This window comes from Nymphalis io, chromosome 10, assembly GCF_905147045.1.
Source record: "Nymphalis io chromosome 10, ilAglIoxx1.1, whole genome shotgun sequence".
Taxonomy (NCBI): Eukaryota; Metazoa; Arthropoda; class Insecta; order Lepidoptera; family Nymphalidae; genus Nymphalis; species Nymphalis io.
In genome coordinates, this window is record NC_065897.1 from 6,281,519 (window position 1) to 6,295,874 (window position 14,356).

The 14,356-nt window shown below is 32.3% G+C and overlaps 1 protein-coding gene across 6 annotated transcripts in view; it reads right to left on the bottom strand.

Moving 5' to 3' along the window:
• Positions 1-14,356, bottom strand: part of LOC126771249 (dachshund homolog 2) — a 133,508-nt gene that overhangs the window by 27,489 nt on the left and 91,663 nt on the right. For all 6 annotated transcript variants that reach the window (XM_050491036.1, XM_050491037.1, XM_050491035.1 and 3 more), the window contains one exon: positions 4,885-4,968. In XM_050491036.1, the coding sequence (XP_050346993.1) occupies positions 4,885-4,968 (84 nt within the window). The remainder of the gene's footprint in view (positions 1-4,884; positions 4,969-14,356) is intronic.

A 14,356-nucleotide genomic window follows, 5' to 3' on the forward strand; every position in this document is an offset into this window, starting at 1 on the left:
AGTATTTTTGACATATTTCTACTGGGTAGTGCGTGTCTTTATGCCGGTATTTCTGAATCAAACGCGTCACGATCCAACGACATGCTATGCAGTATATACTACTACTACATACTATTTAGTAAATTACAAATAATACATTTATAAAAAGTATTTTAAAATTGTTCAATTTCAGAAAAAGTAAATGTGTATAAACATAAGTAAATGTGCTAAACATAAGGCAAATCAAATATTTCGTCTTCTCTATACGCCATAATGTCTTCGAACGTGTCTGCGTATTATTGGAAAGTGTTTGTATGACAGGAACGTGCTCCGTAATGGGAGGTTTCCGTCTAATGTCGGGAACAATAGCAGCGGTGAGATGCTCATTCGACAGTGCAGATTGCATCTATTGGGATCTCTGCAACCTCAATGGCTATAACAACATTCTCCCCGTTAACTGCACTAAATTGTAACCTTTACTCAATTCAAATTACAATTATGGAAATATTAATAAGCAATGATATTTTTTTTACAATTCGAAACTGGATTTGATATTTTATATACACATATATATATAATTCATCTGAACGTGTGTGTCACTGAATTTTTCTTAAACGGTTGAACCGTTTTTTTTCTGTGTATCTTAGTGGAGCTCTTTATGGTTTAGACTGAACTCGGTAGGTGGCGCTGCGATCGAGTTCCTGGTTTTATTTATTACAAAAAAAAAACATCCCTAATGAGCACTTGGTTTCTCATAAATTCAATCACTGTATATTACAATTGTGGAACGTAAAATATATTATTTCTAAATATTTTGATATCGTTAATTTAGTAGCCACATTGTCTATGATTCATGACGTATTCCCGTCATCGAAACAGTTATTTGGGGTGTATTAGGTAGCCTAACAATGCCCTAGACTGACTACTGATGTATGTTGATACGATTGTTTCACAAAACAATTCATTTGAATTTGACCACTCGCCTGTCCGATTTGTGATAGCATTTGAAATAGAAGGGGTTTCGCCGTCAGGGTAACTGATATCGAATATTACAATTTCAAATTATCTGTAATTTATTATCTAGAACTGCTATTCTAGACCTGGACCTGCATTAGGATATGGGCATAGCGTATATCTGATATATAGGCGTATAAATGATGCAATTTATATACCACTACAGTAACTAGTACAATATTTATTTAAATATTGTTATGTTTTTAAAAAAAATCGATCATAAAATAAAAATTAATACAAGTAATTGAACAGAAAATTCATCATCATTCCTCTCACGTATGAAATTTCATTACGAATTCGAATCACAGACAATTTGATTTGAAATATTCTATTAATTATAAGTAAGAGATATTCATTCAAAGGGTGGATGTAGTATAGTCGTGAGGTATATCGATAACCCTCCATTCCGTACGTAATGTTCACATAATTGGCGAAACATTTCCATTCCAACCCTTTCAAGACGCCCGTAATGTTACGGCGTACATGTTATTTAATTACAAAATCTCGAACACAATGCGAATTGTCGAATATACTCGAGTTTCGATTGCAAATACGTCAAACGTTAGAGGTAACAACGATACTACAAATAATATAATGCACTATTTCTATTTAAAGAAATGAAGAAGCAACTTACCTAGTATTTTATAAAAAATGTGAGTTATTAGATTGGGTTTTTAGTATTGTGCGATATTTTCGCCGTATCTTTATGCGATTACAAGCTGTAAATATGCTGTCTATTAAATTCTATCGTGCATATTTATGAAATATATTACTATGAAAATTAATTATTCTTAACATTGCTTGATAGATAAGCAATATATGTATATAAGTTAAAAAATATATTTTAGGTGGCATACTTTATATCAATATTTTTTAAGATATCCCAAAACATGATAATATGTACAATATAAGTTTCATCGTAATATTCTCTTAACGGTAAAGTTTGTTTTTGTCAGTGATCAGTTTAAACTTACTTGCAAAGTATGGATTCTTGCAGTCCTTGCTAGCTACACTACAATGTTAAGGTGAAATAGGATTAAAACCCTTCTGGATATGAACTCTACCCCCACACCCACCCCTGAGAAGTAGCTGTCCATACCAATTATAAACGTATAAATCAAAGCGATAGTATATGTAATATATCATCAGTAGTTAAAATATAATTTAAACGAACAGCTTAAATTGAGCAAATAGAGTGCCTAAATGTTCTAAAATGATTCATTTATCAGAAATGAATGTATCGTGATGGAAAGTCATTCTCTTGCCTTTATTAACTTTATTAGAAGTGTGTATTTTTCTCTTCTACCATCCTACCTAGTGACTCCTACTTGCACAACAATATTTATTTCTCTATCTTCACAATATTTATTTATCTACAGTCGTATTTAACACACATCTCACAGTTTATTACTGGCTTGTTAAAATGAAGAAAAAAAATTTTTCTACTATTGACGTTCCAATTCTAAAATATGAAAAAAAAATTAGAATATGGTCTCTCAAACTAAACTGACAGTCGTGTACATATACACCACATAGGTATTGCTTTATAATGACTAACCTAACTCGGATACTGCATTCTGATACGAGAAGGGACTATTCCAAATAATAATAATTACGAATGACTATTGGACGGTTATTTGATTCATGCTTTAGTCCAATTTTCAGACTCTGATTTACCCTGATTAATTGATTATATTAAATCCACCGTCATAAGGTCTTGCTACAAAACGTTCATATTATCGGTATTATTAAACTTATCGAAAAGTTTTCCATAAAATATGTTCATAATTGTTATTCAGTGTATTCTAATTATTGAAGAAAATTTGTTATTATAATTAATGAACAAACTATAATTTTAAATTGATTTCGTTTTGCTAATTTGTCTCATAAAATATGAAACTCGAAATTTAAGTTTTCTTGTTTTAAAGTATGTTATGTATTCGATTTTAACGCAGTTAACATGCTAACATATATAGTATCGCTTTTGTAACCGAAGGCGTATTTCATACCGTCGACACATAGAACGCTATCTGATGATTGGTTTTTGGCAATTACCAGTATTGCTCACGTCGCAATCGGGTTCATTCACCGTATGAAATATGTATGGGATCCGCGATTCTCTTTGTTGCTAGCATCCATTGCGGTGTTCGAGCAATAGTTTGTTATTCAAACTACTCTTCGTTCTCTAGTTAACTGTTTGCGATAAAACAATTTTATACCTATAAAATTGTATACCTAATATAATAAAACTTTTTATAATTTGACATCAAGAATTTTTTTAACAAACAATGGTGCGGAAGCGTCTGAGTTTTGCCAATCATTTTAATTGTGTGCCGAGTAATTGTCAAAAAGCTTTTAGTGCATCGGACACGAGATTGTCAAATATCGAGCAAAATCCATTAACAGTTCGCGTCAGTAAAGAAAATTAACTGATAATGGTCGAATTTGAAATCAAATATTCTATGTATTTCTCAGTCCTTTTGGGATGAGCAAAGATTCATAAACATTTATTATTATTACTATATATATATTTTAAATCTTTTTTTAAGGGGCCTTTGTAGGCAACCTATATGTCGGCCCCATCGTTACATGCTAAAACAAAAAAAAGGCTCAAAAACTAAGACTAATTCAATTTATTACAGAATTATTATTATATTGAGCAACGTAAATATCATGTTAGCTTATTTTTGGGTTATTATTATTATGTTATTACTATTGGGTGTTAAATTATCTATCAAATGTAATATTACAGTAACAGTAACAGCCTGTTAATGTCCCACTGCTGGGCTAAGGCCTCCTCTCCCTTTTGAGGAGAAGGTATGGAGCTTATTCCACCACGCTGCTCCAATGCAGATTGGTGGAATACACATGTGGCAGAATTTCAATGAAATTAGACACATGCAGATTTCCTCGCGATGTTTTCCTTCACCGTCAAGCACGAGATGAATTATAAACACAAATTAAGCACATGAAAATTCAGTGGTGCTTGCCCGGGTTTGAACCCACGATCATCGGTTAAGATTCAAGCGTTCTCACCACTAGGCCATCTCGACTTAATATTATTTTACTTAAATAGATTTATTAAAGTTTTGCATAAAAGGAATAACCCTTTGTCTTAGGGCGGGTAGGTCAACGCTACCGCTTTGCCTGACATTTGTATAAAGGTTACCTTCCCGTGCGTTTTCTTTGTAGACTCCGTTTTATTCGTAAAGACAGGGTGGTATTGTATTGCATGTAATTTTAACCTTTGTTATCTATCAGGGTTTACTTGATGTTTTTTAATCAGAATGTTGTACATCAAAAACATAATACAATTAACATAATAGGATATCTCAATGATATTTATAACAATTAAATAGCACCGCGTGATATCAGAAATACCATCAATAAACCTATAAATTATTATAGAAATTATCAAAACGTGCAATCGAGTCTTGGGAAAGTAAAACAAATGTGATATCGCAGGTAACAATAACATCTAGTTGAGAGGTACGTGTGAATAGGAAAATAAAAATGCATTTTAATCGATTATCCGCAATCTATTGTAGCAAACAATTATACAGGAAAGAGCAATGTGTCGGTGGCACGGAAAGAAAATTGGCCACGGATGGATATACCGTTTCAATCTTAGATAATAGGTTTTAATGTAGGAAATAAATAACGTGTCGTGGAAGAAGACAATGGTTTAGTAATAAGATCTCCTGTTAATTTTGGCGAATACGGAGCGCGGTCGTGACGGGCGATTTATGAAGGCATTGAAATTACGCCGCTTTTGTTTCTTTTCTCCTTTCTCCTACATCTATGTCTATTGGACTATGTTTTCTAAGTATAAGCTATTGGAGCCAAATACTATTTATAGCCGAGCATAGCCCGTTTTAATATTGCACTTACCTCTCATTTTTTGTTCATCAAGCAGTTGTCTTTCCAAATTGTCCTTTACTTCCCGTTCTCTGAGGACGTCCATTTTCAATTCAGCTGTAACAAAAAAATTATCGTTAAATACATTAAAGTGAATGTCCCACTACTGAGCTAAGGCTACGCTAATCCAATGCTTGTAGGATAGGCTGCATATCAGTGGAATTAGAAACATGCAGGTTTTCTCACAATGTTTTCGTTCTCTGCTAAGCACGAGATGTCTACAAAAAAAGAAGAGCTCAGTTAAATATATATATTTTTCTTATATACTTCATAAACGCATATACTTATAAGCTTTTCAAACAGTTGTACTTTTGTCTTCAGGGATTAAGTCCACTTATTGATACAAGTATTTTGAATTTCAATTTAATAAATATATAAAAACACAAGATAACCGTCTAAAATCCCAAACGGATGATTCGATATACAAAAGGCATTGTATTTAAACAGTTAACTAAACTCGTAACAAGGCCAAGCAAGGGGCCGATTAGAACATAAACACGGATTAACTCATTCGGAATCCTCACCATTGTGAAGGAGTTGATTTGAGAGATTTGCATAACTTTCAATTAAACCTAACCTGACGGAAATTATTGGGGAGCTACTTCCGATTTGAATACATCTCGGTAATAGATTTCGAGTACTGTTTGTTGATTACATTTGCTATTGAAACGATATATTCATTTTATTATAATGTCTGATTATTGTTTATTCAAGAACAAATTAGGTAATCAGTTCAAATTTACTTTAAAGAAAATAAAACATGTTTCCTATTCGTTAGATATATATAGATTGATTACATTACCTGATAAAGTTACTTTAAATATGCAAGCTTTAAATTGAATTGATACGTATGTATCTATATATAAATGAATGAATTGAAAATGTGAATCTTAATAAACGATTGGGCCTTAAAATTAAATTATTCGTAGTATTAGAATGCAGTTCGTTTTTGTGTTGTCCAAGAGCTATATCGTCGATCACATTAACGATGAAATATAGATTGTTATTTAATTATTGCCTTGAAATAGTTGTGTTTGGTAAATACATTGGGTTGGTGGAATACACATGTGGCAGAATTTCAGTGAAATTAGACACATGCAGGTTTTCTCACGTTGTTTTCCTTCAACGTCAAGCACGAGATGAATTATAATCACAAATTAAGCAGATTGGTGAAATTTCAGTCGTTCTTGCCCGGGCTTGAACCCACGATCATCGGTTAAGATTCACGCGTTCTCGGCTTATTAGTAAATACAAATCCTATGCGTATATTTTTTTTTTATTTCATTTAAATTCAATGTTATTTAGTTATGTGCGCACAAAGAGACAAACATAATAGAGAACAAGGAGACTCTTAGAATAGCTGACTTTGACCTCCTTTTTCTTATTTTTAATATTATTTACAACAATTTAGTCAAAGATTAATCTTTAAAAAAATCACTTACACGATTCTTGTTATGTTATGCAATTAGTTATTGTTTTCCTATTCACCGGCAACCTACTTTGAAGTTAAATCATAATTGTTCAATTGTTCATGCCACCAGCTAATCACGTGTGACTTGCAGTTACCGCAATGAAACTTCACTTATACTCTACTCCAATCGAACAAGGAGTAAAGATAAACAAACTAGGTTTACATATTTCATAATGCTAATAGTGCTGCTATATTAGCACTACAAAAAGTTCTTCATTAATATCATTATATTTAAACTTAACTAATTACATATATCTACTTTATTTAATGAAAGTTTCGATAACAACTTCGCCAATATTCAAAGGACAATTTTTTCACGAATCCCTAATAATTTTACCATAGATTATTCGACATTCCCAATTCAATGTCAAAGTTGCTTATTATACTTCTTCCTGCCCTTATCCCACTACGTGGGGTCGGCACAACATGTTTTTTTCCTTTTACTTTTCTCCGTCACTCGTCACCTCAGCACTTACCCCTTTCATACACATATCCTTTCTTACGCAATCCATCCATATTTTCTTCGACCTCCCCCGTCCCCTATATCCACCAACATTCATACTCATCACCCTTTTGGTAACATGCCTTTCATCTCTCTTCATACCGCGCTAATCTATAATACTTCAACTTTTCAACTATTGGTACTCTCAGACTCCCTCTGATATACTCGTTTCTTATCTTGTCCATTCTAGGTACAATAATACAATAAGTTGTTTATTATTATAAAGTTATTTTCATTCCATTCTATATACTCGTATATTGTGTACAGAAAAATCGATCTGATATCGATCATTAAGACGTGATATTTTGCAGGGAGGCAGTACCAGTGCCGGGTAGCTTCTGTATCGACAAACAATAATCTACAGAAGATAATACAGCGACAAGTTAACTTGCTCTCGTGTGCCGTGTAATAGGGCCGGGAATAAAGGCGAGTTACTTCCACTATCTCGAAATTCAATCTTGTAAAGTGAAACGTTGTCGTGTTCATTGTTTGTTAAATTTTCTGTTACTGTTTATATTTTCAAGAGATTATCCAACGTTATTATTTTTTATCATAATTATAATGAGAATGAAGTATATGTTTACTAATTATTAATGATATTATTAATGGTTCCGATAGAGTAAAATTAGTTATGTATAAAAACAAAAATAAATCAATTTCGTATAATTTGTATATTAATGAAACCAAAAATTTAGGAAAGTTTAGTTATGCCAGTCATGATGGTACGGCTTAGTACATATTTAAATTACATGAACTAAATTTGAGCTACCGTTATATACACACTTTGCACCAATTGTATACATACTTTGTGTTATTAGAAATTCGAATATTTTTTTCTTAAAGTTAATTAAAACAAAGGACTCCTCAGTTCAATAAATAAGAGTTTGATACAAAATATTTTATATAAATATTAAAATCATTTTCAATTTGTGAAGAACGTTTTGAGTTTAATTTCAAATCAATCCAGTTGTATGTTGTAATTTACAGGGCTTTTAGTTAAGAGTGGTTTCGCACATGAGACGTAAATTACCTTCGGCGAGGCGGCCATTAAGGTCCGCGTCGGTATGCGCGCGCGCCGTATCTCCGCATCTCGCGATTTGTGAGCCGAGGCGTCTTAACAAAAGATGCTCCCGGTGGTCTTTGAGTCCAGACCGATCTATCTTTGTATTGTTTGATGTTCGTGTTATAGATACGAGTAATGAGTCCGCAAATAATTACTTACTAGACCAACACATACCCAATTAAATTTAAAAAATCCAAAAAAATATCTGTTCTCAATTTTCTCAAATGTGATATGACTTTATAATAAAGTATCTATTTGTGTATTAAATAAAATAATTTAATAAATAAAAAAGGTTGGCATTAACGTCGTACACAAGGAAAATAGAAAGCAAAGCTCCGTAGAACATTCGATTATTACTAAATCGATCGTTATATCGAATCAATCAAACTTAAGAACACGATAGAGTGGGCCCGAGTAAAAAATTACCATTTTATAAATAAAATAACAATAAAAGTGATGCGCCGTTCAAGGGAATATATAATTATGGACAATTATTATTATACCGAAGCTCAATGGCTGATAGATGATTGAAAGGATCGAAACCCATAAACAAAAGGATCGATTCCGGTTACGCAATTTAATAATGGTCTGAAGTAATTAACTGATATCGTATCGACTCTTGAAATATTGTGTTTAAAACATAAGTGTTCTCTTGAATTGAAAAGTCGTTTTCTTGTTATTTTTTTAGTCTGATGTCGTTACGAATCGGGTCCCAGAGGGTCGTAGAGGGTAATTTTATTTCTCTTCAATTTCGTGCACTCAGCAAAGGCAACAACAATATTTAAATTACAAAGTTTGATATCCTTATCGAATTCTAACGAACTCTTGTGTAAATTATACCAATATATTTAAAATATTAAAATCCAATATTCTTAAACTAAAGCAAAATGCTTTAAATTAAACTTAATATTTACTACACAATTCAAATAAATTAATAATATCAAAACAAAATAGCAATAAAACAGTATCACATAAGTCATAGGGTGAGCGAATTAAGACATATTTCCACAGCCCCATTGCAAAGACTAAGTTGTGCTTGCAGTTAAAATAACAATTAAAGTCCGTTTAAAATTTACGACTCAAAACTGGCAAAATAATTTAAACGAGCGTTAAGGCAAGAACGACGAAAATGGGTCTTTGAAAGCGGAAACAAAAGAACGCATTTACTTCTCCCTCTGGTTCACCTTTAGTCCTTTTAAAAGCAACAGAATGAAAGGAAGACTTCGGCGGTTTGAAGGTAAAATTTTAATAGTAATAGCATAAGGAAATATTACGGTGCAATTTTGCTGATTAAAATGCTTAAGAAGATGAAGAAGTGCGAATAAAGCTGGATCATTGTTGCAATAAATAGATGTAAAATTTCACAATTTTATTTGATTAAGAAACTTGTTTTAAAACTAAATGACGTTAATTATTTTCATGAAACAATGATTGATACACGCTCACTAATACATTAACAGAATTAACAATATTTCTAAATGACAAATTCAAAGTAACGATAATGGCTGTCACGTTGCGAAAAACGAATTTTCTTCCCTATGCTTTTTAAATTTACAAACCGTCGGCAATTTTATTTTAGTGTTATTAGATTTTTCCGGCTTATGTCACACGGAGATGTTACTGTGGAGGATTATTCCCGCAGTCTCTTCGCTAATAATCATACGAATTGCCTTTCTTTATTATGTGTGAAATTTAGATCATAAAATCATTGCAACATTGCGTTTACATTTTTTTTATTGGAATCTTGGAACGAGTTTTATCTATATTCCTAATAAAATATTTTACTTAGTTCATTTTTGAAGGTTTACATTTGTTTTGTTTTATGTTTTGCCATGATATGCATTTGTGTAGTATTGAAAAGTACAAATAATGAAGATGTCCGCACAAAATAAATTAAAAATAGTAGTGCTTGGAACGAGAACCGCCGGAATAACTCGCGGTGTTATCGGCGCACGCGCAACCAATCTGCGATCGAAACACACCGGATAAGATTATCCGGTAGCCCTGTATTATTTTAATGAGACTACACGACTCCTTGAGATTCGATACGATACGAAAAAAGCTTAGGTAACGAAGCAAATAAAAAGTATACGGGTCAAGAGAGATATCACGCAGCCGCTTCGGGATGACGGCGCTCGCAATGCGAACAATCCCCGCGAGAGGGATTTTTAAATTAGCCACCAAACACGATAAACTCCCTTACATCTACATACCAGCTGACGGCAGATCGCCTGATACCATTATGTCCTCGGTAAGGTACTGATTAAAAAATATCTACATTTATAAGCGGACAACATCTGTTATTTAAATAAGATATAAATTCGCGAGTCCACGAATGTTTTGTTTTTCGGCTTCATTTTTTTCTTTCCCCGGTGAAAGCTCCCCTCCGCAGATATATTGGTATTAAAAATGTAAGGGAGATTTATGCGAATAGCTCTAAGCTTTCATTAGTTGTTCCTTATGAGATGTTTTTGCGGTCGCTCCCTGACCGGTAATTTTTCATTTTTCTGCAAACTTCTTGATATAATGGGCGCGGTGTAAAAAATTTAACTGCATATAAAGAATATTTATACAGTCGTAGCGTTCCAGCTGCGAGGCTTGACTTATATTATTACAATTCCCTGTTCCTATTGAAGAAAACGAAATTATGATTAATAAGTTTTAACGAAAATTAATGGTGAAGAAGTTTTTCAATGCTTTTAAAATTATGCTAAGCGTGTCTGAAGATTAAGTTCGTATTTTTTGTTATAAATAATTCTTGGTCTTACTAGTGTGTCTGTTTTTATTTTTGCAGAATACGTGTCACTATTGCGTAATATTTTTAATTAAACAATTAAGTAATATAGTGTGATAGATTAAATAAAGAGTCTATAAGAATTAACCAAAATAAAATAAAGAATGCTTTAAATATTTTCGTTTATGTTCGTCTTCATTCATTTTCAAAATAAGATACATAGGTCGACGGTCTATAAGTATGCACAATTTTATATAAGAATAATCAAAAATGCTATTTTTAATACATGTACCATCTGCTTTACGCGAATAACCGAATATTAATATGAGTGGTATGAAAATGTTCTTCCTTGTAGGTTCTATTCTAACAAAAACATATCTCACTCTATAAACGTGCTTCCAAATCATAAACATATGCATAAACGACGTTATTCCGGCTTGTAATTCCATATGTAAATTACAACTAGAACAAGGGTTCAGTTCCACCCCATAGAGACATAACGTAACCGGTTTTAAATGGTCTTTTATAAAGTACAGAATTGCTAGCACACACAGTTCTTGTTAAGTTTGTCGTCAAATAACTGCTCTTAAACCTCGGTTTACGTCAGTTTTAAATATTTAAATCAGAACAGTTAAATCTACTTACGGCTACATTTTATTTGCAGGTCAAATAAATTTAAAGACCACATAAATATTATGTGAAGCTAAGCCATGAAACACGAATTCTTGTTAAAACAATTATTAGGTCACCAAAGGTTAAATAATAATTTATTTTATCATGATAATTCTATATTCAAACTAAATTACAATAGGTTATAAGAAAAGAAAAGGTTCCTTTTTTGGAAAATATTCGTTATATTTTTCAATAAAGACATCTTGCACATCACGAATAATTGGACGTACGTCACATTAAATTATTTCGGCTAAGTAATTCCGAGCGGTTAATTATTGCGCACAAGTCGGGAGGAGAGTTGAGAATGTAATTATTATTAAACTTTACGATTGTCTCACTTTACCCCTTTATACATGTTACAGATATAAACCGTATTAAGAAAACAATTGGTGACTGTGGATTGTGAATGTATTTGTATTGGCAGAAGGTTCAAATTCAAGTGTGTAGCATTTGCGTATCTGATATTGCTATTCGTCGTGTACATCTTAAGATCCTTAGGGAGTATCTTGGCTTGATACGGTACAGGATTCATATTTGAGCTACTGTCGGGAGTTTGTACATATATTACAGTCGAAATAAATTCATTATGAACACGGGTTTAGTAGCCTTTATGAAATAGCAAATTCGACTGGTTTAGGTTCAGGAATGATTGTAAGTAAAATTTCCGTAGTTTATATTTATATGTATAGAAGATAGAAGTAAATATGCGTGCAAAATAATATCGATTAACATCGTTTAAAAATGATACCCGACAGAGGATCTATTGTGGTGTACCGACATTTACAATGTTTAACTATCGATATGCACATTCTCAACTAGATGGCGTGCGTGTGGTCAAGTCGCGTGCGCAATGTAACCGGAGCGACACGCGCAAGTAATCCAATATGGCCGCCCGATGTCTCTTACATATCGGTACATTGCAGGAATGCAATTTTAATACTCCTGTTAATGTCACTTATTGTTTACTTGGTTTCATGGTCAAGTGGTACGGAAACCATGTATCGGTTACCATAATCACTCTATGAACCGCTAAATGTACACAGTCGGCCTTGTTAATATTAAAAATATAAATACTTAACCAGGTTATAATTCGTTACTTCCATAATATAACAATACTAATGTAAGTGATATACCATAATATAAAAAATTGAGCATTGATAAAAATGCGAGCGTATAAAAAAATAGTATTTTTTTTTGTTCAAGCATTAGATAAGCAACTTTTTACACTTTAGTAAGATTAACTGAGGTATTTTTTGTTTATTTTGGCATTCAAAATTTATTTGATTTCGTGTTATTTAATTCATTACGTGTTAAGTAAAATGTATGAATTCACTCGTAATAATTGTTAGATTGTGGCGACATAGATAGTTTGAATCGTCATTTTACAAGAAAAAAAAATAACTAACTAATGTTCGTAATGTAAATTCTATTGAAGACAAACGACAACAAGCTCAGCCAATATATAGGTAGATAGGCAGGTGTAGATATATATACCTACTCTTTGAAGCAACTAATAGTAGACAGTATTAATTATTTAGAACCTTATTTAATAATTAAGATTTTGTATCCCGCATGAAAAGCAACGTGTATTAATTTCACAATTACCTATCACTTGTAATATTTTTTTATCGATAATTTGCGTGATAAGGGAGGATTTAGAATATTAATAAATGTTTGGTATCATAACACTATAAGTCATGTCAGCACGTTGAAGTAAACAAACAAAGATTGCTCCGAGAGATTCAGCGCTTATGTTACAATGGTGCGAAAGCTGGCGCGGCACAATGCCTCGTTGGTATCTTCGCATCTCGCGGTGGCTCGTTAGCTGGGGGCGGTTGTGCTAGCGAGTTATGAGTACTGCTATCGACAGCTTCACTCTTTTCAGTTAAACAGAAAAACTTTATAAGCAATCATAGGTTCCGATGACAACCACACAGCAATGGTACACTATAAAGATATCAACCAATAATATGTTTGAAGCCGTGAGCGCTGACGACGTATAACATTTATTATAGTTATTAGTTTGTCTCATAGACTATTTGTATGAGAAACAGATTTTGTACTGTTTTACTCCTTAAAAAGTTAATAAAGAAGTAACAATTCAAAATCGTTAGGTAAACAATTAATTCACGATTGAACAGAATGAATAAAATATTAAACAATATTGCTAATTTGGTTACATCACGATATAATAGCAATATCCCTGACAGTATTGTAAAAGCTTTCATATCAATTGAATCCATTAGCTGAGTACACAAGTCCTGTCTGTCTATTTGCTCATCAGTTTTTATCATTGGCCAGTTCTTGTTTGTTCGATCGGTCACTTCCACGTTATTGATGGGCTGTTTCCCTCCAACGCAATGTGATCTCATCCAAAATTATGTCATAAATACATTGAAATAAGAAACGTTTTAATTTAATTGTTGTGTGTATTTGTCTGTTTACTTTGTCTGACGTTTAAGCTTTAAATACTTGATCATACGATTTAGTTAATGTATCTGTTCATTTCAGTCCTATATTACGTCCAACTGTTATTGAGATTAGATATGTATGTTGCAAAAAAACTGAAGTAGTTAAAGTAAAAAAAAATAAAACATAACATTTTATATATTTTCCCGTGTAATTTATAAGCAGTATAATAGTATAGTATTTTATTTCATTTTTATTTTAACACTTTTATTAAGTCCTGAGACTATTCTCAGGCTACATTTATGTCATATTTCATTTTGATCGGTTAATTGGTTTATTCGTAAAAAGTAAACAAACAGACAGACCGAGTTACTCTCTCGTATAACATTAGTTTCTTTGTCAATATTCGTTCGTTCTTTATTTTACATCATTTTATTCAGAAAAAAATATTGTATTCACAACTAATACTTATATTAGTTTTTAAGTCGATACAATATGCAATATCAAGACCATGGTATGGTTCTGGACACCAGTTATCTCTAGATATGGAGGTGGAATTTCCTTTCTAACAGAACCCCATAAAATACGCTTGTC